This window comes from Cryphonectria parasitica, assembly GCF_011745365.1.
Source record: "Cryphonectria parasitica EP155 unplaced genomic scaffold M406scaffold_11, whole genome shotgun sequence".
Classification (NCBI taxonomy): Eukaryota; Fungi; Ascomycota; class Sordariomycetes; order Diaporthales; family Cryphonectriaceae; genus Cryphonectria; species Cryphonectria parasitica.
In genome coordinates this window covers 965,375-992,694 of record NW_024468919.1, presented here as the reverse complement: position 1 = coordinate 992,694, position 27,320 = coordinate 965,375, and the positions used below count along the sequence as shown (strand labels likewise).

The following is a 27,320-nucleotide window of genomic DNA, read 5'->3' as shown; positions in this document are numbered from 1 at the left end:
GGGCTCTGTGAAGGCTAGCTGGCACTGAGTGCAGGTCGGATGTGCGCAAAAGGACTCTACCAAAGTCGTGCTGGAGGAGAGTGCCTGATGCCTCGTGTGCGTGTGCATGACAGCGCGAAGGAATCCCAACGAGCTGAGGGAGATGAATGACGTCCTCGCAGAGGGCGGTGGAAGGGGAATGGCAATCAATGCAACGAGGAAAACGCCTTGCAATGAGAAAAACGCCTGACGAGAAGGAGCCGCAGGAACAGAAGTGAAGCCGAGAGCGGACAAAGCGAAGGCGCAGGCAGGATTGTGGGAAGGGAGACAGAAGAAGGAAGTGGAGAGGAGAGGAGGTTGTACGAAAGACGAGCCGCCAAGCGACCTTGCCTATTCGGGCAACCGCAGTTTCCTGATACGTGCTTGCCGTCTTCTTGTTTACTTTATTTATTAATTATATATATTTTTATTCGTCATTTCATAGTATTATTAAAAAGTTTTGGAGCGCAGACCTTAGATTCAGCCCAGTTACTGCATTGTAGAGTCTGCGTCTTGCTTCGTCCCGACATGGAGGATGATCTGATTAAAAACTTCAAGAGAGGTGGGTTATCAGTAATGTGCTGGCAGGATAAACGCGTGCTAACATCTCCCTCGAACAAAAGAAGAAGGATGGAAAGATGCGCTCCCAGCTTGTGGTGATAAGGCAAAGGGCGGCAACAAAGATATCCAAGCCGCCTCCAAACATTCGATTTCCTCAAATGCTTCTAGACCACGGTAACTCCATCTACATATCCTGGCCATTTTGCGAGTCACTAGGGCTAACTGGATGATGTCCCACAGCCCGTGCTTATGTTACGATGGGGATGCAGAGGGGCCCTTAAGTGGATTTGCTTGTGCGGGCCCTCGTGGACACGCAGGCCCACACATACTACTACTATTACCACTACCACCAGCATCGCTGGCAAAAGGCCAACTAATAGAAAAAGAAAGAAGAAGACAAGACAGCCCACAATACTGCCCAAGAACACACAGGGGTAGGTAGATACATTGGTTCCCGGATAGTGCGGCCGCAGTACGCGCCGCACCCCTCATACATTCCAATCGACTTCTCTCCCTTGCTCTGCTCGTTCTCCTAACCTCCCTCGATATGTGAGACAAGAGTTTTGTTTTTTGTTTTGTGGAGAAGTCAGGTTGCGCAGGCAGCAGGCTAATTTCATATTCTTTTTCGTATATTCTCTTGTAATCTCCCTGTTCTTCCTCCTTCCTCTCTTCCTCTCGATTCATCTGTATACTACTGTTCCCTTGAATGATCAGACCTGCCAATCGATTGTCAGATAAACCCAAAGAATGAGTAGCGTGGACAGCCAGACAACAGTTCCTCATCGTCCTGACTACGTGGATGCCAGGTCGGCCGAGTTGCGAGTCCGCACCGAGCGTGCGGGTGCCATACTTCTACCGGCAATAGAGATCTCTAGGGATGTCCTGGCTACGGCTATGGCTCGTCAAGACCGCCTTAGGAAGAGGATGCCTACTATCGATGGTTTCAGACCACTGCGAGATCCCAGAATCATCTTCAGACACACGGATGGAAACCCCACCATATCCATCCGCTCCAGGGAAGCATGCGAGCTGGCTGTGGAGCCCACCATATGGCAGAGTGATTCTTGCTTGTCCTCCTCCACCACCTCATTCGAACTCCCTGCCGCCGCCGCATCGCAAAGCCACGATGAGGTCAAATGTACCCTCAAGATGGGCACCATTGAGTGCAACCTTCATTACATCCCAGCCTCTGATGGGGTGGTGCTTGTCAACATGGGTGAAGAGCCTCTGTCGGTGGTGGCTCTCCCTCCCATGGAGAATGGCATCCAACATCAGGTCCACCCCTGGGCCATGATGATTATCGACTCAGCTTGCTGGCGGATCTCTGATCCAACGAGCTCCGTCGAGCTACAGGTCCTGCCCCGCCCCTATCATCCCTCCGTTGTCGAAGACGAGATTGATGAGGATGAGGATGAGGATGGACAGTCGGCGGAGCTTGCACTAGGATCTAAAAAGAGATCCACCGATGATGTGCAGCAATCGTCCAAGAGGGTTAGGGGGCTCTCTGGAGCGTTCCCTTCCGGTTCACAGGCAGTGGGCACTGTGTTGGAACACCTACCTGCCCTGGCCCCCCACCACACCACACCGGGGCGCATGCGGCCAAGCAACAGTCTCCAATGGGAGGAGCAGCAGCAGCAGCAGCAGCATCACCACAATCACCACCAACCGGCAATCCAGGAGATTGTCAACAAATTCACGGACAGACGAGAAAGCAGCCATTCTGGGAGCGCTCAGCCCCTCTCCTTCCCTAACAATGGTAATGGCAGCGTTAGAAGTAGCTGCAGCGGCGGCAGCGGCACGCTCGGGTCTTCCAGCGTTGTGGCCTTCAAGATGCCTATTTTTCGCCCTATAAGATCGGCATCATCTAAAGACACAGCCAACTATGGTAACGCCATTGGGGCATGGTCGGCTGGATTCGCCGCACACCGAAACCTAGAGCACGTAAGTACTACTGATTATACACTTTGTAAATTGCACAATGAAGGGCGTACGCTGATTGAGTTTGTCTTTTTCTTTCTCTTCAGAACCACTTTGCTAGTATTCGAGGATCCGACGCCCACACGATGGCTCTCCACCTTGCGTATAAGCCACACAAGGACCTTGCCAATGCCCGCTGGTGCGCCCAGGCTGGACAGGCCGGACAGAGAGAGCAGCGCGGATACTTTCTTGGCAGTGTCAGGGATGCCATCTGCATCTTAACCCATATCTCCAGCGCGGTCGCCTTCCTAGCCGAGCAGGGCATCGCGCACAACGATATCAAGCCGGCCAACATTCTCTATACCGACATCTCCTGGCCCGCTGTTGGGCCCTACCAGGCTGCAGAGGGCGGCGCCATGCTGGTGGACTTTGGTCTCGCAGGTCACAGCGGCCTTGCCAACAGCGAGGGTTCGCCCTGGTATATCGCGCCAGAGTACTTGGAACAAGGTCGTCGCGGCACACCATGCGACGTCTTCGCCCTCGGAGTCGTCATGTTGTACCTGATGCGGCGTTGCGTTCTGCCCGAGACCTGGTACCGCGTCCACAACGAGCACCGTGAGTGGCTCATCAAGGATGTCCACCATGCCAGAGACTCCGCCAGCCGGGACGCCATGACAAGCTGGCTCAGCGAGGTGGGCAGGATGCGTGACAAGCTCGAGTTCTCGGACACCTTGTACACGAGCAGCGAAGAAGCTGAGTTGGGCTCGCTGGTACACAGTATGCTTCTGCCCCTGGCTGACCGTATCACCGTCGAAGAGCTGGCAGAGGCCACGAAGGACTGGGATCTGGAACTGGACCTGGACATGGATCTCGATCTGGACCTTGACTTGGGCATGGATCTGGGTCTGAATGGTTGATTTGCGTGCCTGCTGTTCTCTGTGTGCGGGAATCTTCATGTGAGAGAGACGTAAATGAGGAGGGACCGATTTTATCCTTCAAAAGCCTTCGTTTGGCTTTTGGAAAAACAGTGTCCTCCTATCCTTGCATCGCCTTGCTTACTTATTGCTGGAAATGGTGTCACGAATCAGGATGAAAGCGTTGTCACGATTTTCACATTCTCTTGACTATTCTCCTGGGGCCTACTAAAATAGATGATTCAGATCACCTCGAAAAAAAGACCGAGGGACGAAGATCAGAAGAGATAGGAGGGTACTGAGTACGACAACAGGGGGCAGAGGTTGAACTCAAGATCAAGTTACTTGTTGAGACATGGCCTACTGAACGTGAAGCTCAAGCTGGCCTATCCTTACTAACCTGCTTACAGAGCAAGTACCGTCGCTCCTTCCATCGCTCTATGAAAGCTTCGAAGTGCACTATCAGTACTCGAGAAAGCAGACGAAGAAAATGAGCAATAGTACTTATTATTACAGTATTTTTTAGACACTGAGGTCATTCAGGCCTCATCATGGCATGGACCATGGAGATTTAACAAGTTACATAATATACGTGCTAAATCGAGCGGGAAGGCCACCATTTAGCAGGCTTCAGCAGTAGTGGCTGTAGAGCTGTAGTGCTATAGAGAATCTAAACGAACACCTGTCTATCTCCACTAGCCTGTGCAGGGCCTCAGAGACTGGCAGACAAAATCATGACATTCTTTTACCACAAAAAAAAAAAAAAAAACACCAACAAAATCAAAACAAGCATAGCTAGGGAGCCTTTTGAGGTAGACAGTAATCATTCAGCGCTCATCCCATGAATACAAAAGCCTCGCAAGAAGTCAAATCTTCGCCTCCTGAAAAAAGTTGTTCTTGGTCTCATTTTCATTCGATGTCCTTTCTTCCACCACAATTTCGAGAGTTCGCTAAAAGTTGGCCCTACCGTGTATGCTAGTGCGTGTAGGCCAAATGCCGATGACCCGCAAGACACTGCCCGAACCGCTGTGAGGCCTTTCTGCTGACAGCCTTTGGATGAACTGCTATGACAGGTCCTATCTTGAGGGTTTTCATTTCTCCTCGTCTTTTTCCCGCCTTCTCCTTTCGGTTCTCATTCTTAAAATATTTGTTTGATTCTACTGCATTTTGATCGCACGATTGCCATTCTACCAGAATTCCGACCTCTTGTTGTGCGCGTGTATGTGTGTACTGCTAAGCTACCTGAATTGGTCTAGTCCCGTATCGTGGTGATCGTCTGTAGGGAAGGAGGGGTGGAGGAGGGACGTATCTTGGCTCACTGACGATCGGGCCGCCATACAGCACACCCTCGTTTATCCTGGTATCAACTTGTCACATGCCCAACAGCAGAGCTAATTGAGGCAGTGTTTGCCATGCTTCTGCTCCTATTTTTGGTGTTTTTTCTTTCTTTTTCCTTCTCTTTTTTTCAGAGACAGCCGGCCACCTCGTCAACCAGGACAGTTGCTTTCTGGGCACAGGCCGGCGCGAACACTTTGCTCTTCCCAATCAGGATCGACGCCAGGGCTCTGGCCCCTGTACGTAGTACCTTTTCCCTGTACCAAAGTACCTTTCCGTCACCCAACCATGAACATTTGCATTAATTCACTAACCCCTGCCGATAGCAATGGTAATCCAGTACGGCGGCTCTTGTACAGGTACTTGGTACTTTAACAGCTGATTACTGACAGACCAGGGGGGCGTTTGTGGGCGTGTGGATCAAGATCGTCATACCTTCCACGGCTCCTTCTTCACAAGTACTAACCTTCTTTCTGGCACGTAATTCAAGGCCCGTTCTTCTTCCCGTCAATCTCCCCACCTTTTTTTTTTCTTCTTTTCGTCAATCTCCCCACCTTTTTTCTTCTTCTATGACCAACAGCACCATACAGACCTACACACACCCCTTCTTGTCTCGCGCTATCGCTCGCCCGCACCCGCACCCGCACACACACACGCGCGCGCGCGCACGCACGCACGCACACCAAACGATAGTTTTACCGACCATGGGTCAAGAACGATGTCGATGATAAAGTCGAGACTTGGCAAGGTCGGCTGTCTCCAGTTGAGCCCATGTGCAGAGCTCATCTGCCACGAAAATCAGACCAAAAGAAGAATAAGACGGATAGAACAGAGTGAACATTAGTTCCCTGGACTGGACGAAATTCGGACTCCCTGGAGGCAATGACAAGGGAGGGGGAGATGGAGACCCTTGCGTTGGGGGCCGCCTCTGAGGTCTTGTGGCTTGGGTCCAGTCCCTGCACAACGAACAACAAACATACCTGTCGACCACGAAAACCAGCTCGGATGCATCTATCCCTGCTGCCCCGGTGTCCGCCTGTAGCGACACTAGGACTTGGAGTGCGCCTGTTGGAAAACCCAACTCCTCTTCTTTTTTCTTCTTGTTCTTCTTTTCTCAATCTGTTTGCATTCGTCACACAATGATGCTCGTGTTGGCCCGTCATACCCCCCTTGGCGCGCACAGTGAGACAGGCTGAGAGAGCGTTGTGACGTTGGAAAAGAGAATGTTGCCTGTGAGTGGTCAACCCGGCCAGCAAAAGAAAAGAAAAATGGGCATATTAGGGCGGTTGGGTTGGCTAACAAACCTGACCGCTTGTGGCTTGAGGATGCTTCTTGGCCTTTTCCCTGCTGGATGCCGCCGAGACAACATCTCATGTTGGAGCAAGACCGTGATTCGTTTCTGTCGCCCCTCCCTCACCCTCACCCCTACCCCGGTCTGTACTGTCAAAGGTGTGAGGATGGGGTAGGAAACAGCTCCGCATCCATGTTGAAGATGAGAGTTCTGTCCAGTGCCTCGACACAGTAGAGAGGGCTTCTCCCCTGCCCCACCCCTGAGGGGCCTGAACAACTACTATTTGTTTTTCCTTGCGTGTCTCTGACCCGCGTTTTCTTAACAATGTGTATCGAGCACATCCAAAAGTACTACTTCGTGCGCCAGACTCATCTGTGTCACCACACCTCTAACGGGTGGATGTGTGAGCCTGTCGAGGGGCAGAGGTACACCAGGGAGATCTGTCCGACGTGCGGGCCGTTTGCGTACTCATATTAGAGGAAGACAAACAAGAGATCAGGGAAGTAACATATCAACGAGCGAGTGACCCAGACAGAGAGACAGACACACACACACACACACAGAGAGAGAGAGAGAGAGAGAGAAAGAGAGAGAAAGAGAGAGCTGGAATACATGCCAGCAACCAACCAACGCTTCCCCTCCCTCCCCACGTTGACCACGCCTCACTCATCCCTTGCGCCATAGGCGGTATTGTACCTTTCTGACTCTCCTTCTTGAACAAAAAGCTCCGCCCGGAACCACCTCCTCAGCAATTGTTGTGTGTTCTTCTCGTCCTCCTCATCCTCGCCCTCCACCATCCTATTCGCCGGCGCCGGCGCCTCCTCAGTCATTTGTTCTTCCGCCATCACCACCACAGAGAACAACTACTACTATCACCATCCAGAAGGACCGGGCCTACCTTTTTGGATCCATCACATCACCAATAGGCCTTGGTGTCTCATCAGCAGGAGCGACCCCAGGACAGATCGCCGGCCGTGTCTCATCAGAAACTGCACCAATGCCACCAGGCAAGCACTGAACTGTTATGTCTCATTGTCAACGACGATAGGTTCACATACACTTGAAGATTCTCCCCAATTATCTGCATCCCGTCGCCGATATGGGCGATTTCCCAATACAACGGGCTGACCCACGTCTTCCACCACGGGCTTTTATGACAGGTGAAGATGGGTACGGATACGAACCACCAATTGCCCCCGAAGCCCAGACCTCCCAGGACTTGTCGTCGCGTACCATGTTCTACGGTTCAGCACTATCGCCACAACCACCACAGCAGCCGTCTGTCATGCAACAGCACCAATTCCCTGTGCGCAACCACCTGCAGGAGGCAACTGCCCTGATGCTCTGTCCAGAGCAGACCGCCATGCGCCTCTGGCAGGAACAGGCCGCTGGCAGCGTGCCTCCTTGGCTGCCACCACAGCAGGAAGGCCATGGCAGCGGCGTGCCTCCTTGGCTGCCACCACAGCAGGAAGGCCACGGCAGCGGCGTGCCTCCTTGGCTGCCACCACAGCAGCAAGGCCACGGCAGCGGCGTGCCTTGGCCATCGCAAATGCTTGCTGCCCGGCAGCTGGCTCTGCATGCTGCGGCTGGGAACTACCCGGTCCAGCAGGAAGCAGCCACCTCAGTCTGTGCTGGTGCTATGAATGTTACTCCTACTCACCAATCACCAGCTGGCGGGCCCGGCCAGCAACTACCACCACAAGGATGGCCATCTATGCAGCAGTTTCAGCCGTCGTCTGCACCGCAAGTCAACGCTAACAGCATGGCTCCTCCCCCTCACCATCACGTATGGCAGCCCGGCATGTCGAACACTCCTCTACCGCTGCCAGAGACCAGCATGTCTCCTGGCTTTCCACCTCCCGGCAGCATGCCTCCGGCTCCTCCACATCAACATCAACAACCATGGCATACCACCGTGGACGCATCCAAGGATAGGGGAATCATATCTCCTCCTCATCCTCCTCGTCCATCGCAGCAAAGGTCACCCGGTAGCATGCCTCTTCCACCATCCCCCAATTCGACCACCACTACCACCACCACCACCACCACCAGCAGCAGCAGAAGGAGCAGTAGGAGCAGCATGCCTCCTCCGTCATGGACCTCGAGACCCAGTAGGTCCTTCGATTCGTCTCATCATCCACCACAGAGGGAAAATCGCTTGGACAGAGCAGCCGCCCGAGACAACCAGCCTCGTCCGTCACAGGCTAGCCATCTCGGTTCATCGCATGCTGACAGGACGATGACGATGACGACTCCAACTCCTCAGCGGCCGACGACCGACCCAGACCATACAAACAAGACCACAAAGAGTCATCCATCCCCACCCAACAAGCCTCAGGTCACAACACTGTCAGCCATGTCTTCGGTATCGGCCGTGGACACTGCGAGAAATTCATCGTCACAGCAGACTAGCGGCAGTGCTGTGCCGCAGCAGCAGCAAACCTTGCCTGAAGTAACTTGTTCTCCTGACCATCCTCGGCCACGCCGCCCCACCGAGCACGTCCTTCCAACAGACCCGAAGAACGGCGAGTCACTACCCCCAGATGTGGCCGGCCTTCTTCCCCTCAGAGCTGGTTATCAATTTGAGCCTCTCAAACCTGGCACTCATCACCTGCCAACCTTGCCTTCTGCTTCTGCACCATCTCATTCAGTACAGGTCAGCAGCAGAGACGGACAATCCGCGCCGCCCAAGGTATCTCACCCACTACAGGTTGACGATCGAATTCGACTACATGCCGCGTCCCTGTTATCTCATCGTTCACAGCAGTCGGGTGACCGATCCCAGAAGCAGACTCTACGTCCCACATCTCTTCAACAGATGCAGGCGAGCATTCGAGAACGTCGAACCTCGTCTCACAAATCTCATCAACAACAAAAGCCGCAACCGGCTGATGGCCAACCTCGACGAACCTCGCCTCTCAAATTTCGTAAGCTACTCAATTCTGGTGGTCGGAACCAACAACCCTCACCGGCGGGATCTGATGCCTCAGTACAATCTGGCGGCCAACGACCTTTGCTTACAGTATCTCATCCACTGCAGTCTGCTGGTCAACCGCAACAAGCCTTACCTGCAGCATCTCATCCACTGCAGTCTGCTGGTCAACCGCAACAAGCTATACCTGCAGTATCTCATCCACTGCAGTCTGTTGGTCAACCGCAACAAGCCATACCTGCAGCATCTCATCCACTGCAGTCTGCTGATCAACCGCAACAAGCCTTACCTGCAGTATCTCATCCACTGCAGTCTGCTGGTCAACCGCAACAAGCCTTACCTGCAGCATCTCATCCACTGCAGTCTGCTGGTCAACCGCAACAAGCTATACCTGCAGTATCTCATCCACTGCAGTCTGTTGGTCAACCGCAACAAGCCATACCTGCAGCATCTCATCCACTGCAGTCTGCTGATCAACCGCAACAAGCCTTACCTGCAGTATCTCATCCACTGCAGTCTGCTGATCAACCGCAACAAGCCATACCTGCAGTATCTCATCCACTGCAGTCTATTGGTCAACCGCAACAAGCCATACCTGCAGCATCTCATCCACTGCAGTCTGTTGGTCAACCGCAACAAGCCATACCTGCAGTATCTCATCCACTGCAGTCTGTTGGTCAACCGCAACAAGCCTTACCTGTAGCATCTCATCCACTGCAGTCTGTTGGTCAACCGCAACAAGCCTTACCTGCAGTATCTCATCATCCACTACGGCCTACTAGCCATCAGATCCAACTACCCTCGACTCTCTTTTCTGAATCCATGCAGATAGAGAGCCTAGCCCGACGGACACCACCTACGGTTTCGTTTCCCATGCATTTTGGTAGTCAACCCCAACAAACACCACAATTCTCCGCTGCCGTGCAGGCTGCTGCCATACAGGCTGCTGCCGGCAGTCAGCACCAGCAACCCTCGCCTGCAACGGTCTTTGATCCCATGTTGATTGATGATGACCTCACACAACTTTCGCCTCTATATGGGTTTCCACTGCAGGCTGAAAGCCAAGTGCAGCAGCCAGACCCGTTGTCTAGCCTGTTTGAACTACCACAGGAGGAGGCCAATGGACCCGAAAATGACCAGGGTTTCACTTACGATCAAAACATCCTAGCACTACTCGACGTGCCTGAGATTGGGCCTTGGGACTTTGACTTCAACAATCCCTTCAATTACCTACTCCAGGCTAATAATGTTTCTGACAACGAGACTCCTGTTGATAAGACTTCTTCTGATAACCAGGACCAATGACCTCGGAATAGTAACAGGAGGGAGAGGCTTTTCCCCTTCTTTTTCTTTTCTTGCTGCGCTGTGTAGGTGTGTGGTGCTCAGACGAGATCTGGCTGGGGGCGACGCAGAACGCATCTTTCATGCTTGCGCCATGGCGCTGGCCTCGAGATGGGGAAGCAGGGAGTTTGGGGGCGTTTTTGCCTGGATAGCCGGCTCGGCAAGCTGTTGTGGCAATGCGATCAGCAAGAGAGGGGATTTTAGGTTTCTCATTATTATCCTCATAATGATGACCACGACTATGGATACCGGCAATGTGTTTTTCTTCTCTCTTTGCTCTGTCTCTTTTTCTCTTCTTTTCGTTTCATCTTTTTCTCTCTGTTCAAATTGTTATTCATTTCAATATGGATTCCTCTCTTGTTCCTTGTTCTTATCCCCCCACCCCCCTTCTTTCTTTGCTCTTTTTGCTTGCTCTCATTTCTATCTATCTTATGGATATGGTAGTGGTTACGGTTGTGGGATGCTGTTATTCGGATGTGTACGTGTGAGCTCTCTCACACATAGCGTACTCAGAATGTTATGACAACAAAAATAAGTGCATGCTTGAGACCGGAGAAGTAGCCTCTATGGCCAGTGATATAATCCTCGATGGAAGCTGTCGTGTATCACTACCACGTCAGCCGCTGGCGCTGCTACCACCATCACCACAGTGCACTCCAGGGCGGCGAAATCCAGCAGGGGGCGGAAGTAATATCACACCATATGTCACATAGCCCTAATCTCGTCTTTGAGTCACCGGGAGACACCATCTTCTTAGATAGGTGTTTTTATGGTACATACAGCGAATGGATTCTCATGACGTAAGCGAGAAAAATATAGGAAAATGGGCTATTTGATGGGAGGTTGTTATAGCTGGGCTACATCGGACCACAGAAAGAGTAGGCTGAGAGATGGTGCAAGCTACACGAGCACGGTTTCTTTTCTTTTTTTTTTTTTGTCTTTTTTTTTTTTTTTTTTGGTGCCAGCACAATACTAACAAACGTCTCACACGCGGGTGTCTAGCAGAGATCGATTTGATTGATACCTGTTGAATAACGTCGCCTCTGCGCTGTTCTCAAACCCTCAACAGTTGAACTCAACAGAACTCCTCTATGCACTGTATTATGCTAACGACAAGAAAGGAGGGGGGGGGGCGGTAGGACGGTCGGGTCCCGTTCCATCCCACGGCTCCCTACGCCTCCCAGAGCGTCTCAATACGAAGTCACTTTGCATGTAGCCAGCGTTGTGAGGGAGCGGTTGGAAGAGGCATGCCAATAGAGGCAGTGACCCAAGAACCTGGGGCTATAGGACATGGGTCTGGGTGTATGGTTGTATGTGTGTGTAGGAAGTGATGATGTGGTTGTTGCTGGGATTGGATGGTGTAGCTGAGGACGAGAAAGTCGGGTTTAACCGAATGGAGAATCTCTCTCTCTCTCTCTCTCTCTCTCTGTGTGTGTGTGTGTGTATCTTTGTCTGTCTGTTTGTATACGTGAGTGTTGGATGGGCAATATGAGACTGTCAATGTATCGTGTACAAAAGCAGCAGAACTAGTTGCGCTGTCTGCAAGGGTGGGACAGCCTGCATACATACGTGCATGGGCGTGGTCTTCCCCCACCCCCGGGCATGCTTCGGAATCTGTTAGACCTAGATGAAGGTTTTCTCTTCTTTTTCTTTTCCTCGGTTCTTCTTCTTGCGAGACATGGAAGATCTCTACTGTCCCAGCCTGGCTTCAGCGTGATCCCACAGGCACCAGCAAACATTTCTCCAACAATGGTGTGGCTGGTCCTCAAGAAAGGGATTGAATGGACTGTCCTGGACTGTAACTATGATACAGCAAGGCCAGGTAGATAGATGAATGGATGGTCTGGACCGCCCGAGGAGGAGACAGTGGATGGTCCTTCTCCGCGGAGATTGATGGCCGTCTTGGTGGGACTGGAGTTGCCAAGCATCCATTGTATTGCATTGTCTCTTGTCGTGGTCCCGTCGCGTTGGGCGGACAGGCTTTACAGTACTTGTCATACGGACATTATCACTTATACCCGCAAATGCACCTTCTAGCCAATGGGTTGTGGGATGGCAAACGGTCAGGGGGTTCAGTGGTGGGGAGAATGAGCAGGGGTGGATCGCTGATCAGCAAAGGGTGGTGTGGGGCAGTTGCTGTGTACTCGCTGTAGTGGACGCTGGACAGCCGCAAGGCCCCCCTGTAGGCCCCGCCTCTCCCTCCCCCCCCAAAACTGGGGGTCGTTTGGTGTTGTCCTGGGCGTTGGTTCTGCGCTAGTTGTTGTAAAACTGAGTTGACATGCGAGGCTGCTCTTGCCGCGTGGAAGTTCTGGACTAAAAGAAGAAAGAAAAAGAAAAAAAAAAAACTAAAGGGAAACAAATCATGAATAAGGAAGAGAGACACAGAGGGGAGGGAGGGGAAAAGTGAATGGCGAGCTATGGAGTGAACAGGAACAGAAGAGAGGGAGAGCAGAAAGAGTCTGCATGTACTGTATGTATGCGTTGTCCGGTTCAGTGGAGCGCAGGAGGGACTTACTTGGTCCTCTGTGGATCTCGCCTTATCTTTCTCTTTCCTTGTAGCCGCTTTTTCTAGCAGAGCGGGCAGGCTCGCACGTGGTCGACACAGAGCGCTGGCCCCACCATTCTCGGCCCTTCTCTTTTCCAGATTGACTGCTACGATGTGCTTAAGTAAGTAATCTGTCAGTCATCCTCTCACTGAAACCCAGGCGGGGCCCCTGTGTTGTCCTGGCTTAGTTGATCATCACACATGACTAATCACTGTCCGTGTCCATTTGCAACTGATGATTTCGATTTGCATTTATTTCGTCGCAGGGATAGTGCGTGTACGTTGGAGGATTCCCATCGACGCAGTCGAAGTTTGTTCTGGAATATACTATCGTTGGTCCCAAGGCTGTCATCTGTTGTCAGTGAGTGTGGACCTGCAGATAGATGGTGAGTTCCAGACCATAACGACGTCAACGTCAACAACAACCTACGACGAATAACGGCTGGCCCACACGGGTAGGACACCAAGGGGAGGAGGCCCCACAGCTAGCCTCTTCCTTCGTCGCGAGTCGATTTATCCGCTGTCAGATACGACCCATCATCGTGGCCAAGACTAAGCCCTACGCTGACGGTCACTAGGCTTTTCCTTGGTCTCTCTCTCCCTCCTTCTCTCTCTCTCTCTCCTATCTCTCCAGGCACACAAATATGCACGTACACACGCGCAGACAAGCTCTGCTCGGCGGACCCGCCTTGCCTGCTGTTCACGATGCTGGCCTTACCACTCACTCCTTTGAGCGAACATGGGCATGGTTTGACATGAAACAACACAGCTCGGTGCCTCCGGCATGCCTTGATCCACTTACGCATTGTTGGCAGGGGAAATGATCGATCCCCTCCCGCCCCGACCACTTATCCTCGACCAAAGAAGGACGACGGACGACGTGGCACTTGTGTGTGTGGCCATTGTGCGGGCAACGACGTGGATTCTAAAAGGCTAGGCCATGCTGCACCTGCACCGGGGCCACATTCTGAAGACGTGTCGTGTCGGGTCGCCCTTTTTTTTCTTTCTCAACAAGTGAGTCTTCCCTTCCCTGACGTGGTCAACGTTAACTGATACGTATCTCTCCAGAGGTTGATTCCACCGTGTGTTTTACTCGCGTCGCGGACAGTGTTTCTCTCTCCGCCCTTCTGTGCTCCCCAACAGGTGCACACACAGGAGGGCATTGTCACTGCTTGTAGGAAGATAAGCTTTCTGCCATACTTCTAGCGCCCTCGTCTGAGCTGCAGCTTGACAACCGCTAGAATCAGAAAGGGGTATCGTCGCTTATACAAGATGCCAGACAACCGCTCAGCAATGCTCCTGGGGGCTCACATCCTCGACAGCTTTAGGCGGGCCAGTTGGATAAAGGAACACTGATTATAGCAAAGCGTTTGCATGATTCCAACTCTTGACTCATCCGAGGTCCGCTCTGGCGATGTTCTTTAGACGTCCAGTATCCTCTCACAAGCAGCTTCAGGACCACTGAAAGGAATGAACATCTGAGGTGTCGCCGCCCGCTGTAGGATGCCAGCGCGCCAGCACTTGCAGCGATACCTCTTGGGCGCTCGTCCCCCTCCATCCATGACCTTGAGAAGCTTGGGCCTCCTGGAACATAGCCAACACATCTGTACTGTGTTCTCACCAGCGGCATATTTAAAAAGGATGAGCTTCCAAGTTGCATCGATACTCGAGAAGGAGTACCCTCCAATAAGAACAAGGATCAGGGGTGCTCCGAAATCCCATTGTCCAGTCCACCATCCATATCCTCTTTCTCGCTCTCTCTCGCTCTATCTCTCTGTCTATCCCTCACCCCCGCCCCCCCCAACTCCCTTCCTTCTCAAATATTTATATCATCCGACAAGCACACATACAGAGATGGAGCGCCGACCTAAAAGATGGCCTCTCCCACAGAGTCATCAAGAAAGCTTTTACGTGAAAGATGCGGGATGCCTATCATCTCTCTCTTCCCTCTTCTCCACCACCAGCGACGGAGAACCTGATCCAGAAGCCTACTTAGAGCCCCACCCCGGAACTCTCTACCACCCACCACGGCGCCGACCATTTTTGTTCCCCTGCAGATACCAGGGCGGCGTCTACGCATTCCTCAAGGCCCGTAAGGAACAACGGCTCCGGGAGCTTCGAAACTGCTGGCACGCCGTGTCCTTGCGCCTCGCCGCCTGGCAGCCCGCCCTCGAGGGCTACTACGACGCCGAAGAAGACACCGCCGAGAAGTGGGTGGCCTTCCTGCGCGCCTCCCCCGCCTTTGAAGCCCTCGCCCGCTTCTTTTCCCTCTGCAAGGCCCTCCTCAGCCCCCATCGCTCGCCTCCCGAGCTGCTGGCCGCCTCTCCCAACGGCGTGGACCCCACACCCCTCCTGGCGTCCTCCGACAAGCCCTCAGGTCATCAAGGCCACGATCACGAATCGGACCAGGACCAAGACGAACCCGTCACGATCACCACCCCCACCACCCAAGAGGCTATCAACCCAGAGCGGTGGTGTTGATCATGGTCACGGTCAGGGCCAATATCATGAACATGAAGCGTGCAGCCAAACGATTCAAGAATAATGATAGACGCTCTGGCGAGGACAGCCTCAGAACAACGCGACGGATCTCTCCTGGCACGACGATGACGACCACCATCGCCGCCAAGAGAACCACCCGAAGGATGACGACGACGACGACGCCGCCATCGCCGTCACCACCACCCCGACCCGGCACTATGAGGACCACAAAGAGTGCCGGAAGCAAGAAGAGGACGCCTACACCTGCCTCTACGCTTCCAGTCAGTCCTCAGAGCCCCGCTACTCACTTGGGCCGCCGCAGCAGCGTCCGCATTGCACCTCGCGAGCAGACGACCACCACCTCTGGTCCACCAAAGGGCCGGGTGCAGAAGCCCTACAGGCAAGCTGAGAGGCGCAGCGCCCGCATCCAGAAGCTGCACGCCTAGTCGAGGCCCAAAACACCATGATATCTCTTCATGAGACAAATGAAGAGCCATTGCCGACGCCGAGGCGAAGATCCTCCCTGTTGATCAAGCTCGGGACCAATAGAAGACTTTTCTTTTGTTTCTCTCCTTCTGTCTTTCGATATTATCATCTTCAAAGTTTGGATAGATCAGGATGGGTACGGACCGCCAAATGGAAGAAAGAAAAAGAAAGAAAACCACCACCAAAAGCCCAGGGAGAAGAAAGTGAACGCGAGGCCGAGTCGTACAAACAATCACACCCATGGCACACCCACCTGCCTCCTAAGAATGATGATATTGTACTTTCAAGCAAGAGAAGCTGCAGGCTGAACTTTGTTGTTTATTTCACCTAGCAGCAGGCCCCGGGAGGTGCTTTGTGGATAACTCGGGATGTCGAGGCTACAAGACGCGAGCTTTCTTTTCCTCCTTCTCTCTCATGTATAGTGGCAACCACGGCTTAAGTGGATCCTCTGCCGCCGACCACCGATGCCAACTTTTGGTTTAAGACAGAGGAGAAAGAAAGGGAAGGAGAAAGGGGAAACTGTGAGATGAACACCTGACAGTCTTCTTTTTACCTCTCTGGACTTACTACACGGTCAATATCTATATAGAAATTATTAGAATCCCTTTTGTATTCTCAAGTTAGAATGGACCCTCCCCAATGAGATCTTCTCTGCTGCGGTGATTTTTCGTGGTCTTGACAAGCGCGATGATCAGGTGTGTTGATAGTTACAGCTTACAAGGGGGAAGGGCCCCACGAGGGGGGGTGGGGTGTGTTGGAACGAGGGCGTTCCTTTCCAGTTTCCTCCTCCTCCTCCCAAAGGCTTGGTTGCACCAAAGTCTAGAGGACTTTTTTTTCATTTTCCTTCTCATAGTGAACTCGCACAACAAATTTTTCTATTCTACTAAATTTTTGCTGGACTAGTGATTTCTGTTTGAATGCCTTCTCCATCGTTCGTCGACTTCGAATGCACGCTTCATCAGAGAAAGCCGCAGGTGAGTAGGCGATATGAAAAGCTCATTCAGAGTTCTCGGACCAGCTCCCACAACCTTGTGCAGCAGGCTAATGTCAACCGACCCAACCAACCAAGTACCCAATATAGCGGACACTGTTGACTGTCTCCAGATTCTTTCTGGAAACTCAAAAGGCCAGAATGATTGCAGCGATTCCAATATATGCGTACATGATTATTCATCTTGCAGATTTTCCCATAATATTGTGTCGAAGATTTCATCAGCTAAGTCTACAATTGCAGGGTTTACCTCATCACACATCCTGAGGTACCACGTAAGGTCCGGTATGAGCCCAAGAGATTGGCAAGACCCATTACAATCTCCCAAACTCACTTCTCCATTGTCATTCTAAACCAAAGTCACCTCGACGTTCTCTTCCTCTCTTGCTGCGCACGACTTTTCACAAGCCTCCCCCCCCCCCCCCTTCAGCTCTTGTTGTGTTCTCCGAACTGCTTGAAGCACACGGCGCAGCACCGTTTAAGCTCTGTTCCCGCGACACCTGCCGTACTGACGGTGGCCGTCCTGGACCCTACTACAGCAGGTCTCCTGGGATGCCTCGCCCTTGACCTCAATCTGGATCTCTTCCATAACCTCGTCCTTGGCCTCAACTTTGACCTCTACTTTCTGATCCATAGCAGACATGGACAATTCTGCCTGATCAATGGTGCCGGGTGGGCCGGTGGAGGAGTGGGCGGCCAGAAGGGTCTTCTGTGACGGTGTAGAGAGAGTAGAGAGTGATTATGATGAGGTTATAGCCCGCAGGCTGGCCAGGAAGATTCTATCCGTACTCCAAAATGCTGTCAGCGAAAGTGAGAAGGGGTCCAACCTCATCCTCGAGGTCAAGGTTGAGGGTGAACTTATTCATACTGCCAGAGAAGCCAGCGGGCAGGCCCCGCATAATATCCATGAGGGCAGCGTTCCACACAAGTCAAGTCAAGGCAAGCGGTAGCCCTCCACTTGACTTGCTAACTATTTTGGCCGCTTGCTTGTCTTCTAGTACCTGGCCGCTTGATTCGCTTGGTGACTTGGTCACTATACCGGATTAGGAATGTACGATAGATATACGAAACGAAAGGTGGTGAGAGTAACAAATGAGCTACGCACGTGGTTCAACCGGTACAGAGGCATATGATGATAGTTTTCCTTGTTACGCTCTGATCCGCGCGAGGTCCCTCGCTCAAGTGCTGAAAGAAACATTTCTGACCCCCTCGAATGCCTTTTTTTGGCAAAAAGCTGCTAGGCAATGCCTTTCCTCCTCATCTCTGCTGCTGGTCCTGCCAGCGTTCCATTTTTCAGCCAGTCCTTGAGGCACAAAAGGAGCTCGAGAGTGCTGCTCTTCATTCTCCTCCTCTGCGAGGACATCGTAAGCTTCCCTTGGCTGAAGACTCTCTCGCATTCGGACGACATCGCGGGGATAGATAGGACGTCGAAGGCCATCTGTGAGAGGGCTGGAAACTCGGCCTTACGCGCTGCCCACCAGACGAGGGGCTCAAAACCATCGTCGTCCTCGTCGTCCTCTTCTAGCTGGAGATATTTCTCCAGCTCTGACTGTGGCCGTTGATGCTTTGGCCTTGGTTGTGCTCTGAAGGCGGTCCTCCACTGCTTCTTTGGCTTGTTATGTTCTTGATCTTCCTGCAAGCTGGGTGTTGATGCTGATGATAAGGCTGGATCTTTATATGCTCAATATTTCTCGTAAAAAGCCTTAAACTCTTGTTCAACATCGTCAGCAATAGCTGGCGCTGCTGTACGAATACCAACCAGGCGATATTTCGGATGCAAAACAGCAGCAGCAAAATATATAGGGCATTCGCGAAGCTTGCTCTTATATCGCTTGAGAATTGCTAATGCGTGGGCTACTGATTCTCTCAGAAACTCAGCACCTTCAAGCCCACATTCCTCGGGGTATATCTCAGCCTCTTGTTGAGAACCAACATCTGGCCATTCCCGTACTGGAGTGCTGGGAAATATATCTGAAGACTGTGAAGCTCGACGGCGAGGGGAGGATCGAGGGGAGGGTCGAGGGGAGGGCCGAGAGGAACGCTGAGAGGAGGGCCGAGAGTAAAGTCGAGAGGAGGGTCGAGGGGAGGGTCGAGGCGAGGGCCGAGAGGAAGGTCTTGAAGGGGCCTGATATCGCGATGAGGGCCGCTGGAGGGCTGGTTTCTCTGCATTTGGCGAGACAATAATCTCCTCAAGGATTTCTTCTTCAGCATACGTTTTTCTGCCTCCAAATCTCTCCTGAAAGGACCGCAAATGCTTCTCGAGATCCCACAAAGAACTGAGAACATCATGAACAGCTACAGCGTTCCCCTCGTGGTGTTTTGTATGCCATAGGAATGGCTGCAAAAGATCTCGAGTTGCCTCAAGCACTCGCCAGTCCTGCTCACTCAAAGGTTATATTTTAGCACCGCTTCGAACTTGCTCTTTAACCCAGAAATCAATAGGTCTTTTCAGCCTCAGCAGCCGCGATATCTCAGCCTCTGTTGAGTTCCATCGCGTCTCCTGAGCTACCACTGGCCGCAAGGTAGATATATCGCCAGTTTGCTCATCTGTAGAGTCTGTAGGAAGCGGTAGTGGTGGCATCGTGAGGTCTTGTGCTGTTGGCTGAGGAAGGGCCTCTGCCAAAAAGGCTGTAGTGTTCTCGAGATCTTGGTCCTCTGGAGAAAACAAAGAGTTCTGAACAATCTTCTCGAAGTCCTGGACCCGCTGTACACTTGCCTTGAGGAAGACTACAATAAGATGAGCGCGGCGTATAGGTCCTTCTCGCTGCCACTGATCCCACTGATTCCTCTGTTGCTCGAGTTCCTGCTTAAATATTAGCAATAAGCCAGGAAGATACAAAACAGCTCAACTTACCTCATCAGCATCGCTATCTTCAGCCTCGAGTATCTGTTTAGCGTTACCAGAGAGAAAGCCTTTGACAATAAGGTTAATAATATGGCCCCAGCAGCGGCATCGCCGTTCAATCCGCAGCTTCTCAGCTTCACGATGATTGAAGCCATACATCTTGCGAAAAAGAAGCCTTGTTGCCTTGTCGTTCGTGCTGTCGTTATCAAAAGTAAGCCAGCCGAGCCGCTCCTCAAGCTGAAAAGCCATAATAACCTGATGGAGATGCCACTGGAGGTTCTCGCCAGTATGCTGGCCGTTGATCATCCTCACTGCTATAAGGCGATTTCGCAGCTTTGCATCGCTATCAACAAAATGCGCAACCACTGCTAGAATGCCTTTGTGGTTAGGCGAGGTCCAGAGATCAGCAGATAGATGAATCTTCGAGATAGCCTCGCGCTGGAGCTGGAGCTGAAGACCAGCTAGGTTCTCGTGAAACGCCTCAAACAGCCATCTCATCACTGTGCCATCACTTCGAGGGAAAAAGTGCTCCGTCAGGATGCTATTCCAGACCATCAACAGCTGGCGGAACTGAGGCGCCTCGAGAGTTGAAAGAGGTATATCGCAACAAGCAACCAGCTCTGTTATAGCCTTCTTCGCGAGACTAACAACTGCACGAGTTGGAGCGTTGGCAGCGTCTTTCAAGGCATCAGGCGCTGTATATAGACTGCTGTTGTTGAAAAGGCCACGATGGTTTATTCTTCGCCGCTTTCGCCGGCCAAGCTCCTCTGGGCTAACCTCCTCTTTCTCTGCCTCTGCAACAAGCTCTTTCAGCTTGCCAAGGTTATAGCCCTCGTTATCGCGACCTTCGAGATGCTTTAGAGCTGCTGATGTGCTTGTCGAGATACTGTTACGCGTGGTATATAAGGTCTGTCGATTATTTTGATCGCAGAGGCGACAGAACCACCAATCCGCTGCAACTTTGCATGTGCCGTCAGCCTGTACGATGACCTCGAAGAGCTTCTCGCCGAAATGCCAGATATCAGACCCGTGGCGCTTCCTCTTGGCCGATGATGTTGGCATCCAGCGAGCTGGGACAAAGGCATGGGATCGTCCTGGAACCTTAATGCGTGGGAGGTCTTTGAGGGTACCAAGAGAGAACTGTGCTGTGGCATCGTGGGCATCGATCTGCTTCTGGATAGAGGTATATCTCGCGTGGCTAAGCTGGTTGAAAGCATTGCTATTAGCCATGATAGTGAAAGGAAAGCGATGATAGATAAACGCGAGGACACCCAGGTGCGAGACGCGAGGAAGTAAACGCGAGGATGCCAAGTACAAGGGTAGAAGAGGTACAGAAGAGCTTGCCTGCCAGCGGAGGAAAAGACTTAATACGGATATATAGGCCGAATAGCCAAGGGCCAGGGCAAAAGCCTAGGCCAAAACACCAAAAACCCCAGCAAGGTTGCATCCAGAGTGGGCCGCGATAGCTTCAACTGAGCCTATAAGGACCCACAATAGGACTGAGGCAATTCGCTTGTTCGCTTGCAAGCCGCTTGGTCAAAAAGGCCGCTTACTTGTCTTGAAGACCATCGCCAAACCGTCAACTTCGCTTGTCAAGCCGCTTGATTCCGCTTGACTTGTGTGGAACGCTGCATGAGGGCTGCGTTCGAGAAGCCGTTGAGATGAGAAAGTGTGTTTGAGGATGTGTGGGCCAAGAAGTGGCAAAGCTCGCCGTAAAGGTAAGGTTAGGGCTCCATGCCGTTTCTCACCCATTGTTAGCAAGAACTTGACTATCCAGAAACAGAGAAAGAGAAGGGATCATTTGGGAAGAGGGCTTTCATGATCTCACAGGAGAAAGCACAGAGCAGATAGATGATCAATCCGCAATGCTGGATCCAAGGCAGACAAAGCTCACCAATGGAGAAAAGAAGGAGTGGAGAGGGGGGGGGGGGGTGGTCGACGACGTTTGTTGCTCTCTTGTGAGTGAGGAGATATGAGGAAGAAGGTAGTTGGTTTCCAAACTCCGGCACCCCTCTCAAAAGTTCCTCGATCTCGAGAGTGCTCTGATCAGACCAGCAAGCGCTCGGAGGTTGGACTGTCCTGCATAACCCGTCTGTCTGTACCATCTGAAGACTACCGAATCTGGTGAGGGCTCGTGAAAGAGAAAGAAGCAACTTCTTGAAACACTATCATGCAGACTAACGCAATCATGTCATTGCCTCTTTTCCCCTCTCCGGTCTCTCATCCCCTCGTCGATGGCTTGACGAGCAACTGATGTACCCCCACGCTATTCGTTCATATCCCAGTCCACCCCTCTTGCGATGTGAAGATTGTCCTTTTGCAATATGATCCTGTGGGGGATGGCCGCCAACTGGCAGGTGGTGACACAGCATAGAAGCTCAAAAACTCCAAAGGAGGCCTTCATTTGCCATCCAGCGCAGAATATGATGGCAGGTCGCCTAATTTCCAGGCCCACTCTCGCTGGTTTTTGTTTGTTGCTTTCTGATCTGTATCATCATCCTGCGTGGCCACCTACAAGGAGCCAACGAGCGAGATGAATGTAGACGGAGGACGGAGTGACGGGCGGGGCGAATGGACTTTGCTGGCGAGAAGCTGTTGACTGCGAGGTGACATTGCATTTGGCTGTGAAGCCACAGAGACTAGCTCGACAGCCAGGGGGCGGCCAGCCTAGAGAATGGGCGTCTCCGGCAATCTCCGCGGGCTGACTCTTCCAGAGGTGAGTGGGTGGGCGGGCGGGCGTTCAGTGATGTTGTTGGCCCCCCCCTCCCCCGTCCCGGGAACGGGGGACTGGCGGAATGGTGAGCAGGTGAGAATTTAGATGCAAAATATGCATGGATATGCAGAGACGCGTTAGAGTGTCTCTCTCCCCCAAGCCCGTCCTTTTTCTCTTCTTTCTTTCTTTCTTCTTAGTCGCTCGTTTCTTCTTTCAGAACGAGGAACAGTGCAGTCTTCCGGAAGACGCGAGGAGCATCGGACATTCATTGCCTTTTGCCCAAGATGCAACACCCGACGTTGGAGATGGTACTTCATGTTTGTCTCCTGAAAGCACAGGTTGAACCGAACCAGCAGAAAAAAATACATTTCCCTTCCTGAAGATAAAATTGGAGATGGGGAGAGACCAGAGCCAGGCGGTAGTATCCTTGGACTTCGAGATTGCTATAGTAGTATTATGTAGGAATTGTTGTGATTGATGTAACATCCCAAGAGAAGTGCAGCACGCTTTGGGAAATTCTCAAGTAATTTGTCCCACGAAGCGCGTCCCCGGTTCCCCAGTTCACTACCCACTTTACAGAAATACATCACCGCAAGTAGAAAAGATCACAGGGTATGTACGACAGCATGACGGCAGTATCTAGAATTCTAATAATAGGTGACAAAACGAAGAGGGCACTTAATATAGCTAGTGCCGTGTGTACTACTGCTCGGCTGGTGAGGCAAAGTCTGGGGTAATTCCATTCATCGCCGTCAAGCTTCCCCTGTAAATACACTAAGAACGACCCCGCCCCGCTGAAGATTGAGGGGTCCCCGGCCCATTAGCACCCGTCTTCTTAGCGCTCCCGTCTTCTCGCTAACTACTACCCAAGCACTGAGACAGGCCAGACATGAGGATCTCGGTGGATATTATTGCTGCAATGGTAACAGGACGGAAGCGAATAGGATCTCAAAGATACTGGTGAGGGTAAATTGGTTGGTAGTGGTGTTAAATGATGGGCGGTTGACGCTATGTTGCGCAGCAGCAGCAGGTAGACGATCACTCTGCGCACCCAGTTTCCTCGAGGGGGGCCCGCTCCCACTCTGAGTAAGAAGAGTGGGAGGTTTTTGTTAGGTTTCGTCGGAAAGTGCTTGTAGGTGGAGGTGATGGTGGTAAGAAAATAATTGATGATCACGACGATCACGGTGGAAATGACGACAGTGAGGATGGTGATGGGATCTGAACGCGGTGGAGAAGTAAGGAGAAGGGGGAAAAAAAAAAAAAGGAAAAAAAAAAGAGAGAGAGACAGGGATCACGATGTTGGCAATTGCGGGAACATGGCACAGGTCATGCATGTTTGTGTGGTAAAGCTAAATAAGATGGGTAATCAATCTGGTAATAGTTAACTAAGCAGGGGAAAGAACAAGAAAACCCCGAAAGTCTGTCAAACACCAAGTCAATGAGCGACTAGATCAAAAATGAAACGCAAAATGGTCTCGCCTGAGTTTGGTGGTGGTGGTGGTTGTCAAGATGAATGGTGTGGGGTCTTTCCGTCCTTGTCATTCTGTCCTTGCCTTTTCTCTTCTCCCTCGTTCGTGTTCTTCTTCTCCCTCCTTCTCATCCTATGACATCATGTTGTTGCTTCCTTGAGAAGGAAAAAAACCCCACCAAAAAAAACAACAACCAACCCTTTTTGTTTTCTCTTGATGAGACGCCATCATTGTCCCAAAAATGGTGACTACTTAGATAACGCTCCAGAAGTCGTGGCGATCGGACAAGCCTTGTCGCCCGCGCCAGTAGTCGTCGCGCTTGTTGCCTTGGGTATCAACCTTGATCCGTCGACGGTTCGGGCGCGCGTTAGGGGGCCCTCGACGGCGGGCTTCAGTTGGGTAGGGAGCAAACCTTGGGCACGGTCGGTTGCCTTGTGGTGGCGTCCTGGCCACTGTTGTTGGAGTTACGATCATGTTAAGCTTTGGTTTGCCGGTAAGGCTTGGCTTGGGCGTGGGCTTTGGTCCGGCACTGGCCTCTGGTGCGGTGTTGGCCGATGGTGTGATGGTGAGAGGAAGAGGAATAGTAAAAGGAGTGGGGGTGAAAGTGGGGGGCTTCGTCGTGTTGGTGTTGTTGTTGTTGTTGGTGTTGTTGCTGTTGCTGGTGGTGGTTGTGGCTGCCACACAGGATGAGGAGGGTTTATTATCAGTATGGCCGTCACTTCTAGGGATGCGTGCCACTGGGTACACCTTGTCGCCCTTGAGTATCGGAAAGTATGACTCAATGGGAGCGTTCTTGTCGTATTTGGGCATGACATCGGTGGACTCGTACTCGTACTCGACAGGGTCGTTGAGGAAGTCGGCGAGGGGCCGCTCGTGCTTCCAGGTGTTGCCAGGCTGTTTGCCCCAGCGTATGTCCCAGATGCCTCTGGCCTTCCAGGTGTTCCTGATGAGGATGCGGGCGAGCTCGTGGCTTCGCACTTTGTCAACGGCAGCACAGCCGCATGTAGGTACTTGGACCTCGGGGATTTCCGAGTCCCACAGCACAAAGACCTGTTTCTCGAACATCTCGATAGGACGGGTTTTCTCCGCTCGCCAGTCCTGTGGGACCGTGGGGTCCTCATGGCGCCAGCGCGAGGCAGGCTTGGGGAATCCGGACCATTGGTAGTTCCAGATGCCCATGTTCTCCCACGACAAGCGGACCCGGGAGAAGGCCGTGTCGAGGTAGTCCATCGACCGTGTCACACACTCGAGGGTTTTCTCCTTCTTGCGTAGTAGACCGTTGAACTCGACGGCCAGCTGGGCCTCAAACTGCCAGAATGGGAGCGAGGCCGAGTGGTGCTTCTCGATCTGCTCACGGTACGTGTCGTTAGATTTCTGTGCTGGGCTCCGCTGGTCGGTGGGCGGCTGGAGCGGCCCGGCTGTGGCTGACGGGCCCGCCATAGGTGACGCGGCGTCTTTCTGCTTCTGTTGGCTGGACTCCATGTCCATATCTGTGACGGATGGGGCTGATTTCCTGAACGAAGAAAAAGAGGGAGATGAAGACGAGATGGAAGAAGGAGAATAGGATGATGATGATGACGATGATGATGATGTCACAAGAGACATGTTGACATGCCTCCTGTTTCTGAGCGAGTCAAGTGAGAGTTTGACTGGTGTCCTACGAGGATGAAAATAGATGAGAAGAGATCTGCCTGTGTCTATCTCTCTCTGTCTCTCTTCCCCTCTCTGCTGGTCAATGTGTGTGTGTGTGTGTGTGTGTGTGTGTGAATGAGAGCAGAGGAGGCGAGACGGAAGAAGGAGAATGAGAAGGAGGCAAGAATATATGCTCAAGCGAGGTTGGACAGAGAGCAAGGAAATATTCTTCAGAAGTTTGGGGGGGGGGGGGCGTCAGAGGTCTGTCTCTGGAGAACAGCAGCAATCCGTTTGCAAGTTACACCAGGGCGAACCATTTACGTGATCCAAACGATATCTATCATTTATGAGAGGCTTCTAGGCAAACAGGTTGGCTGGCCTTGCTGGGAAGGGGGAAGGGGGGGTGGAAGGGAGTGGACAAGGAAAGGTACAGGACCAGCAGGACAGCTGCAGGCTACCGCCAGCTGGGCAGGGGAGGGAAGGTGAAGGTATCTCTTCGCAAGGGGAGGCGTTCTGTTTTTTCTTTGTTTCTTGGTTCAGTTATTTTATTTTATTTTATTCCTCACATCTCACAACAGCTTTTATCGCCACGTCTCAGTCATCACCTCTGCCCACCACCCCCTCCCTGTCCTGTCTCTACCCATCTCGAAAGGAAGAGATCTGCGATCCGCATGTCAGCTACGGCTGCGATCCCTTAGCAGTTCCGATCCCAAACCTGTGGGCATAGTCTGTTGTGTGGCCTATCAGGCCCCAAGTAGCTTGCCTCCAGCTCCCTCTCTCTCTCTCTCTCTCTCTCTCTCTCTCTTTCTGCCTGGTTGTCTCTACGCGCTCTTCCCCTTTCCCACCCCATACCACACTCCCCCCTTTTTGCTAAGAAAGCTCCTCTCTTTCTCTTCCTCTTTTCTTCAACAGCCAACTAAGTACCCCTGATCGGTACGGGCCGGAATGGGGCCATCGTGCGCTGGGTGGGTTCAGTGGGTGGGTGTGTAGAGTGGGTACGTGATGGGAATATAGTTGGCGCGTTGCTTGGCCGGTGGTCGACACGTAGCGTCCGCCCTCCTTCCCAGCGGGTTGTTTCTTCCTTGGGTGACATCTGCAGGAGCTAACCCAGACGGTCTGTGAGTTGTGTGCCGGTGTGCTGGTGTGCATGACAAGGGTAGCTCGCCCTTGTAGTCCTGGAGCTGCAGGGGCCTTCAACAGTTGACAGGTGGGGCGATCGCCTCTAGGCTCCTGTTTTCCGGCCCCCGAGCAGCCGGTGGGAGGACCTGAAGTTTTTGATTGGTGATGATCCACTCTCTTACTTTCTCCAGCAAACGACCCTTTTTTTTTTTTTTGTTTTGTTTGATTCATGCTTTTCTCTTCTGCTTGGATGAAGCATGATGATGATGATGATGATGATGAGAGGGGGGGGGGCTAGTTTCAACTCGTATGCATCTTCACACGCACCCCTCCTCTCTGAGACTGTCCAGTATTGCAGCAAAAGAGGAGGGGGAGCATCACCAAAAAATAAAAAAAATAAAAAAAATTCAAATCCCGAAAAAAAGAAAAGTCACTGACGGGAAGGGACAAACGAGCAACAGAATGTATTAATCTGTTTCTGCATGTGACGCTGTGACATGACGTGAACTCTCCCTGTCCCTCCCCTCCAAATGCCACCTGGCATTGGTCGATATGCATTTGTTCTTGGTTGGCACTGGTGCATTCCACGCCCACCCACTCTATCTGCGCAGGAAAAGAAACAAAAACACCACCTGAAACGCCATGATCGCACGAATAACATTGATGGTATGCACTTGGACCACGAATGAAAAAAGGAAAAACTCTCCTGTCTCCTGCCCAGTTGGAATTA

General features: G+C 52.2%; 5 protein-coding genes across 5 annotated transcripts; 2 read left to right on the top strand and 3 right to left on the bottom strand.

Annotated features, from left to right (window-relative positions):
* The first annotated feature begins 1,293 nt into the window (after positions 1–1,293).
* M406DRAFT_354004 (uncharacterized protein) lies at positions 1,294–3,761 on the top strand. The gene is made up of 2 exons (XM_040922801.1): positions 1,294–2,520; positions 2,604–3,761. The coding sequence occupies exons 1-2, from the start codon at positions 1,327–1,329 to the stop codon at positions 3,411–3,413; spliced, it is 2,004 nt and encodes a 667-aa protein (XP_040771091.1). The 5' UTR covers positions 1,294–1,326; the 3' UTR covers positions 3,414–3,761.
* Positions 3,762–6,698: 2,937 nt separating this feature from the next.
* On the bottom strand, positions 6,699–8,118 carry M406DRAFT_335306 (uncharacterized protein; the record flags this gene model as incomplete). Its single annotated transcript, XM_040921027.1, has 7 exons — positions 6,699–6,834; positions 6,935–6,964; positions 7,095–7,184; positions 7,270–7,316; positions 7,355–7,629; positions 7,697–7,748; positions 8,068–8,118. The coding sequence occupies 7 exons, from the start codon at positions 8,116–8,118 to the stop codon at positions 6,699–6,701; spliced, it is 681 nt and encodes a 226-aa protein (XP_040771090.1).
* Positions 8,119–14,728: 6,610 nt separating this feature from the next.
* M406DRAFT_335305 (uncharacterized protein) lies at positions 14,729–15,744 on the top strand (the record flags this gene model as incomplete). The annotated part of the gene is made up of 3 exons (XM_040921026.1): positions 14,729–14,745; positions 14,912–15,278; positions 15,424–15,744. 3 exons carry the CDS (start codon positions 14,729–14,731, stop codon positions 15,742–15,744), a joined length of 705 nt encoding a protein of 234 aa, XP_040771089.1.
* Positions 15,745–17,161: 1,417 nt separating this feature from the next.
* M406DRAFT_335304 (uncharacterized protein) lies at positions 17,162–17,720 on the bottom strand (the record flags this gene model as incomplete). The annotated part of the gene is made up of 3 exons (XM_040921025.1): positions 17,162–17,199; positions 17,326–17,521; positions 17,640–17,720. 3 exons carry the CDS (start codon positions 17,718–17,720, stop codon positions 17,162–17,164), a joined length of 315 nt encoding a protein of 104 aa, XP_040771088.1.
* Positions 17,721–24,091: 6,371 nt separating this feature from the next.
* On the bottom strand, positions 24,092–25,444 carry M406DRAFT_75459 (uncharacterized protein; the record flags this gene model as incomplete). The annotated part of the gene is made up of 1 exon (XM_040925850.1): positions 24,092–25,444. The coding sequence occupies one exon, from the start codon at positions 25,442–25,444 to the stop codon at positions 24,092–24,094; it is 1,353 nt and encodes a 450-aa protein (XP_040771087.1).
* Between the last annotated feature and the right edge of the window lie 1,876 nt (positions 25,445–27,320).

Excerpts from the sequence above, each read along its gene's own strand:
- M406DRAFT_354004 (XM_040922801.1), top strand. The coding sequence starts at position 1,327 with ATGAGTAGCGTGGACAGCCAGACAACAGTTCCTCATCGTCCTGACTAC. Across the intron at positions 2,521-2,603 it reads CACACCGAAACCTAGAGCAC|AACCACTTTGCTAGTATTCG; the intron begins GTAAGTACTACT and ends CTTTCTCTTCAG.